General features: G+C 54.1%; 1 protein-coding gene across 1 annotated transcript; it reads right to left on the bottom strand.

The window, feature by feature from the left end:
• Positions 1–3,196: 3,196 nt before the first annotated feature.
• Positions 3,197–4,947, bottom strand: ISF_06545 (hypothetical protein; the record flags this gene model as incomplete). Its single annotated transcript, XM_018850149.1, has 3 exons — positions 3,197–4,176; positions 4,229–4,681; positions 4,800–4,947. 3 exons carry the CDS (start codon positions 4,945–4,947, stop codon positions 3,197–3,199), a joined length of 1,581 nt encoding a protein of 526 aa, XP_018702637.1.
• Positions 4,948–8,047: the final 3,100 nt, after the last annotated feature.

Here is an 8,047-nt window from a genome sequence, read left to right as displayed (position 1 = left end):
GAGGGGGGGGGGGCGTGTTGTTGGTTGAACAAGGGAAATCCTTGAAGCAAAAATAGGGCCGTGAGGGGGCTGGCGGGAAATTCTGTCACGAGCCTTGTTAATCGTGCATATTCACTGAATTGCTTTTTATCTTGGCGAATCAAATTAAATCATTATTAATTGTTTCATTTTCAAATCATGTCTGTGGTGTTCCGTAATGCCCCCGTCGCTTGCCGATACTAACCAAGACTTGTGGCTTCAACTCGGCCGAAACCCAAGGCCCAGCCAGGCAGGAACAAGCCAACACATTCCCTCCTTCCCTCCCCAAATACGTTCATCATCTCGCTTACGGCCTGTGAGGGATTATCCCTCCCGCTCCGCATTTCCACATGTCAGAACACACATGTCCACCCAGCCCCATCCCATCGACGTCGATATATACATAGATAGAATAGAGTTTGAGCCCGCATCATCTTCTTCGACGAAAGGAACGGCAACACGCCCCCTCCCCCTCTCCCCCGGCCTCTCGAAGCCCCCCCACAAAGCCGGTTTTCTATATATCTCGGGCACCTCCCTCGGGCTCCATTCCGGCGAACATCGAGAAACAGATGCATCTAGGTCCTCCTTGGCAAGTCATGAGAGGTGAGGCTGGGCCATGAATCCTTTCCCCTCTCCCCCGGTCTGGCTCTCGATTAACTTTTGGCTATTCTCATTTGTGACGCGACGCTACTGGGTAGCGAACTCCGTCCCAATCGGCCGGTTCGCCGATGAAGAGCCGGTAAACCTTAACGACGAAAACAGAGATTGGAGGAAGCCATCCGCGTCTGCAACCTCTTTATTCTTGTGTCTTAGCTTCTTGGATCTCCCTTTCGTCCGCCCACGTCGTCCACCCGGATCCGCGTCTTGCCGAGAGAGTGGACATCCATATCCCCATGAACACACCATATCGACTAGAATATGACCGCAGCCCGGGCGGGGCGGCGGTTGGGAGGGGTGAGATTACCCACGAGGACCAGACCTTTTCTTCGTCGTATTCTCTTATTCTGTCACATCAGATGTACCCTTCGCGCCCCTCTGACTAACCCGAGACTGACAAGATCTAGATCATGTACATGGTGTTTCCAAGGCTCTGGATGCGCAAACGCACAAACGGCTCTTTGTGGAGCATTATCGTCTCAGCTTCGGTTCCGTCTCTGTATCGGTGACTGGTAATATATATCTCACAGGATGTGAAAGTTCACTTCGGATAACTTGCCTAGTTCTTCATGTCGACATCATAACCTGGTCCTTGATGGTAGACGCCCACTCGCTTCGCTCGTCGATGCACGCCCCTAGACCACGGTCATGAGAATCGAGCATGGCCATGGAAATCAGGTGTGTGAAGTATGCAAATCTCTCTTTTTCACACTATTGACTAGAAGACTCCGCAAGACTGCTACATGAGCCTGGCGCGTGGACAACGAACTTAGTTGGTCTCGGGTTTGGCAACTCCCCAAGCCAGGGTCTTGGCCACGCACAAGTTTTCTCATGCTTTTCGTGCATCCTTGTAACTGTGGCAACTGTCGATTTGCTGTCATAATCATAGCCTTGTCGTCTGTAGCGTACAGGTTTCCCAATCGAGACAATCCGGGAATATTATCACAGATGCGAGAATGCGAGTCGGCCCTTTTTTGATCGAGTTGTCAACGGTCATTAAGAAGCTCGTAAGATTGGGCATCGGAGCGCCAAGATCGTAGCTCCCATTCTCGGGAGAAGTTGGAATCTTTGCGCAGGGGATGCATCAGTATGCGACCTGGTAAAAACACGACCGCTGGGTTTGCCGTGTAAGTTGAGCACATACATACATAGACAATGGACACTTACGGTGTCCGCATGTACAGTGATCCTGCACATTCTACACCGTACCTTCAGATGTGTTGGTCGGGCAGGTCAGTTAGTTCTGTAAGCCTTTTCCCCGTCTCAGCAAACAAAATCATGATAGCCCCAGCTACCATCGGGTCCTAATTTCGTGGACAGCGGCGGCGGGCCCGAGGAACGCCGACAAGCACGACCCACCACCGCTCGGGCGGTCCCCTTTCAACTCGGCCGACGCCGAGCCCGCCGAATGGGCGGCAAAGAACCTGCGCGGCGAACTCGCCAAGCACACTGTCACGGGCTGCTTTTGCCAAGCTTTAACGAGGGGCTGACCGCTTCTCGCGAGAAACATATTGTTGGGTAAATCCTTCAAGCTTTACATGATTCAGCAAACTTCTGGCTCTTCCAAGGCTGAACACGGCGGGCGGGCCGGGCAAAGTGACAATCGGCCTTGGGAGAGTAGTCGTTTCCCACCAGGAATCCTCCGGTGAGGTGACGTTGTTACGCCTGAACGACCCGTCCCTCTCTTCCCCGCCGATCCGCCCGCCTGGGCCCACGCTTGGCCCGACCACCACTTCACCATACGGGTGCCGGACAGGCCCACGTTTTTTAAGAATGGGAATGCATAATGTTTCCAACGCAGTCACGAGTTCAACACCATCCGTCACTCGCATAAGTGAAAAGGGAAAAGTTCAAGGCAAAGCTTGTTGAAGGGTCATGAATGGGGCATAAAGATATTCGTTATGAGGAAACGTAAAAAAAAAACAAGATATAAGAGGCTCTTTCCAATGTATTAGCCAAAAAAGATGGCGTAGATTTGCTCCCAACAAGTAGAGGAAGAAAGACAACCGAGAGCCACAAGATAGAACTCCAAGCTCAGGCAAAAGTCCATCGCAGTCAGCTTTAGCGCGCCGTACCAGGTAGCAACTCGCACTGGTGAAGGAGATGTTATCTCAATAATAATAGCAAAATCTCCAGCAATGTCGAGAGTAACCTTTTTGTCGATTTCCCTAGCGCTACTCCATAGATGACAAGAAAGTGTAGATGAAACTGAAATAAAACGCCCATGCAAAGTGCTTTTGTCAAACCCGACAGCCTCTACATCTGTGTGACCACGAGGAGGCTGTGCGATAGGTAGCCTGGTGTGATGACCAGGTATAATGACGGGTAAACATAGCCGGGATCTGCCTGAGAAGCATGGTATTGTAGCGCTCGCAAGGAAAACTGGTAACGAGAAAAAGTTCGTCGCAGGATAATTCGTGGGCTTCGTCCTGTTCTGGCCGCTTGCATAAATTGAAAGGCAATGAGTCGTACAGTCCCCCGAATTCTTGTACGTACACAAGTCGAAACGATCACAGCCCCCCTAGTGCATGGCAGTTCTACTACCATTCTCCACTACCTGTGGTATCATGTTTCGACCGTCGTTGGTAACATAGTTGTAGCCAGCGGTCTGCGCGACGTTGCCTTGTGACATCTCATCCGGTCGAAACATGCCTGGTTGACTACCGTTGTAGCCCGGACGAGGCGCGTCCTCGAATGACGCCGTTATAAAGGACTGGTTTGGATCCATGGCCACACCCGGCGACACAAATGGCCCCGCTTCCAGGTTCGGTTGCTGTGATGCGTAGGCATACATGGGCGATCCGTTAGTTCCATTGGAGCTGGTCTGCCATTGTTGCGAGTACATGGTACCGCCGGGGCTGGGAAATTCGCTAAAGACAGATGGTCTGCGGCTGACATCGTGCGGGCTCGGTACAAGCTCTAAAGTCAGGCTAGAACCAGTAGAAACACCGGCTTGGCCATGAACTTGCATAGGGCCGTTGTCAACATAACTGTGCTGTGGGGTAATGTCGTTCATCATTGGCGGCTGGAATTGCGAGCCACGCATCGGTAGGTCGCCGATAAAAGCGTCTCCAGGTCCCGATAAGCCAGACAAGGTAGCTGCGTCTGTGCGCACTGACGGACGCATTGCACTACTAATTGCCGTGGGTGGCTTTGCTGTAGGTTCGATATCCTCATCCTCCTTGATGAAAGACCCCGTCTCGTCGTTCTCAGACACGTAGTTTTCCGGGACCTTATCCTCGGACATGACGTAGATCTCAGTCGAGCCGTCGATTTCGCCCAGCTTGTACCGTTCCTCCTGTCGAGCGACTTTGAAAATTTCGGTCAAAAACGGCTTCTTGCGCGCGTTGGCATCATTGTCCATGAAAAATGACGAAAGAGCTTCCGCGGTGATTTCCTCCAGCTTGGACACATTCAGTCCAAGCTTTCGAATGTCGGGGTGCTGTTTACCATTAGGCTCTAAAACGATTCGAAGGATATGTGCAAGTAGATGAACACGTTCTAGCCGAGTTAGCAAAACACACACCTGTAGCCAATTCGAGGAACGGCCTACCTCGTTTATACAAGTGATCCGGTTCTTTATGGCGAACTTTGTCGTCTTTGGTTGGGCCCCATGGCTTGGGCCACCAGTCAGGCGCTTTTTCGTCGCTTCCCGTGTAAGGGTGAGTCGATTGTTTCTTGGGTTCGACGGCCTTAACCCAGGCTTTCGCGATGAGCTTGCAAGCTGTCTGCTGGCAGTTTTTGAACCGCTGCTCATAGAACCCCCAAACAGCGCCCGAGTCACCAATCCTGATACCGCGCCGTGAAGATACAGTCATCTGTGTGTCCTCATCCTCATTCAAAGGGTTCCGAGGTCTGGGTCGTTTGCGGCCAGAGCGAGCTGGGCTGCCCCAGTCGGCCAAAGCTGAGCTTCTCCGACGATCTCCTGGCCGGCTTCGACTAAAGACGTGACGATTAAAAACGGGCTCATCTTGGTTGAATGAGTCGTCTAGCATGAGGTCGGCACCTAGTATGCGGTCAGTGGTGGTTTTGGCAACGCAAGGTAACGGGTAACCTGCCAGTTTCTAATCTGCTCATCACTTGCTGGAATTTCCCAGCGTCGAAGAATTGTGCAATGACATTACCAGGCAGTTTCTGGCCACCGCTCACAAAGGTGCATGGCGTCCCGTCGTCCGCTGCAGCTGCAACAAAGTACCGCCTCACGGGCACTCCGAGTTGTCTCTGGAGTACTTCATCAATATCCTGTTGAAGTTGTGTCAGCAGTGCAGACATGGAAAGGAACACAAAATGGCGACTAACAGATGGCTGATTGCGACGGGTAGGGTCGCTAGCATCCCCAAAGCGACCATTTTGATTGCTTGTTTGGTATCGATCTTGGTGAAAGCCGCTTGGTGCCTGTATTCCATGGTTGTACCGATCGGCAGAGAAGGAACCGTGTCGTTCCGGTTGCTGTCCTTGTGAGAAGCATGAGTGAGAAAATGATTGGTGACGCGGGAACGACTCCCGAGGCCAGTCTTGAACCATGGCGAAGCCGGATTCTCGTTAACAGGAAATCGTGTTGTGTTTGGAGTCGTGCGGATCGTCAAAGAATGGATGGGGTGTAGCAATTATATCCGTCGGTATAGCCGTAGGGGACGGCTACTGCATATCGAGGCTCAAACTCGGCCTGGTGGCAGGTGGCAGTCGATAAGGTCGCAGGCTGAACGGGTACCAGCAGTGACTGTCGCAAACTGAACGAGCCAAAGCAGCGTGATGGTGAACTACCAGTGTTGCGAATGGCAGAAGAGGCCGGAGGTAGACCTGTGTATCTTGACCCCGGGGTCAGCACGATGATGAATAGGACAGTTGATGCCAACGCTAATAGCATGCGAAAGGATAGAGGGACGAGCAGTGTTTCTGTGCGAGAGAATAACAGAGGTGTAGGCAGTTGGTGTGAGAGGCAAACGAGTCATAGATATAGTGTCGAGTTGGAATGGGGGGGAATGGGAGAGGCAAGTCTTTGACGGCGAGACAGGGCAAGCTAGAGACTGTCGAGGTCGCACTTGTACAGAGGCCGGCGCAGGCGCACAAGCAGAGATACCAGCGGAGAGAGTCACACAGCAGCGCGGTGTGGTGGTACTGGTACGCTGGCCTGGGTACCAGCAGCGAGATGTCTCGCCTTGGTGCAGCGCGGCGCGGCAGAGGGACCTGCTGGTGAAGCAGGTCGGCTCTGAGGAGGAGGGGGGTGGGTGAGGGAGGGGGGCGTGCGGACGTTGAGAGGTGGTAGGGAGTAGCGTAAACGAAGGACTGGTAGTGCCTACCTTGGGAGAGGGCGATTACGGTGTCTCTTGTAAGTCAAGAGTGAGTTGCCGCGAGGCAGGAGAGCGGGAGAGCGGGAGAGACGCGAGGGGAAGACGAGCTGGGTTTTCGGGTCGATGGCAGACGCGGCAGAGAGGTGAATGTGGCAGTCGAAGTGTACTCGGGCGGTGACCTAGGGATATAGGCTATGACGAGAGAGGGATGCGGCGGAGCCAATATATGCTGATTGAGCCGGATTTACTTCGTACAGATCAGAAGAGATCAGAGGGCCAAAAAGGTGCAGATTGGACAGGGAAGGTGGTGAGGGTCGTGGTGGCGGAACGGTGTTGAGGTGGCCGAGGACGGCAGTGAGGCGGAGGCGATTGGTAGCCCGCGATAGGCAGGTAGCAAGAGCAAAAGGCGGTAGGGAGAATGACTGTTGAGGTAGAGGGTGAAATAGTCAATGAAGAGGAAGGCCGCCGAGCAGACGAAGGAGTCTGAGAGAAGTACGAATAGAGAGTCGGATGGTGGCTGATCGGGAGAGAGTGCGGCGCGGAGCCAAAACCGTGACAAGATGGGCGGTAGGACGACTGCATAAATGGTGGGAGCATGCGCAGGCAAGGGAGGCAGTCGCAGAGAGAGCCGCAAGAGAGATGAGAGATACCAGTAAGAGAACAGGGAATATCCGTCTGTACAACCGATCCCGTGGCAGCGTGAGCCGGGGGGGGGGGCGTCGGCGGTGGACTGGGTGAGAAGGAAGTGCTTGCTGAGTGATGATTGAAGAGAGGGCTGCGGAGCTCAGGATGCGATGCAACGAGGCCGGGCAACAAGAGGCCAGGGCAGGCAAGGTGAGACCGACCAGAGAGTAAGAGTATGGCAGCCCGAGTAGGGCAGCAGCGGGAGGGGGGCAGCGGCGTGCAGGAGTTGTCGTGGGAGAAGTAATCGGAGTGCTACTACCAATGCAGTAAGTCGCAGTACCTAGAAGTCGGTAGCAGCACCAGCCTAGCAGCGACAACAAGAGTAGCGAGAGTGCTGTGGTCACTCGTGGCCGGGAAAGTGTAGGTTGTTAGGTCTGTCTGGCACTTGGTGGAGAAGGTACAGGACAGGACAGGGACAAGATACGGCTGACGGCGCGAACGGAACGGAGCACGGTCGGGAGAATATGTACCCAGTCTGTCTGTCCTGCCATCTCGTTAGCCAGCGAGCCAAGCAAAGACTAGCCTGGTGGTGAAAAGAAACCAAGTGGGCAACGGGTACGGGACGGATGGGATAAGTTAGAAGCTAGCGTCCAGTCGTTCAATCAACGCCTAGTGCGATGGGGGGGCTCTAGTTTTGCGTTGTATTTTATTTTTAATAAGCAGTATTTTTCCCAACGGACTGGGAAGGGGGGGCAAGTGAGAGGATAGGATAGGGTACTGGTAGAGAGGGGGCGTGGGGGTTGGCCAGTTATAGTTGCCTACCTTGCCTTGTCTGGCTACCTTGCGGTCGCACTTGGTGATGGAGTGGTGGTGATGTTGGTGGTGGTGGCAGTCGAGGTATAGTCCCACGGCTCCACGGAGACAGACTCCACGAGACGACAGAAGATGGGCGGCGGGTGAGGGAGCGAGCCAGCGAGATAGATTAGAACCAAGAGAGAAGGAAAGCGAGCGACAGCGACGAGACTGGCCAGGGGTCGATTCGACTAGCTCCAACAGGCGTCGAGGATGAAGCTGCGCGGCGTTGGGGCGTTGATGGGATACAGGGATCAGCCGACCCTGTCTCGAGGCTGGGGGACATACGAATAACGAGCTTGCCCAGGTAGTTTGCGTCGGCGTCGGGGAGGAGGAGGATGGTAACCTGGTTACCTCAGTCAGGGCACACGGCACATCATGGCCCAGCTCAAGCTCGTTTCTGCGGTGTTTGCTGGTGGTGTGTGGAAGAGGGGAGAGGGAGGGAGGGGAGGAATGGGCGGACGGGACGGGGGGCGTGCGGCTAAGGTGGACGGATGAGTGGGTGGGTGGACGGATGGATGGATGGAGGGTGGCACCTTGTTTTTTTCCCTTTTGACGATTTCGCTTTCTGAGGGGCAAGTCTGGTCGGGGCCTTGTCGTGCAGC

Source organism: Cordyceps fumosorosea (assembly GCF_001636725.1).
Source record: "Cordyceps fumosorosea ARSEF 2679 chromosome Unknown scaffold_17, whole genome shotgun sequence".
NCBI classification, from domain to species: domain Eukaryota; kingdom Fungi; phylum Ascomycota; class Sordariomycetes; order Hypocreales; family Cordycipitaceae; genus Cordyceps; species Cordyceps fumosorosea.
Note: the sequence above shows the minus strand (reverse complement) of the source record. Positions and strands in the feature narration are given on the sequence as shown.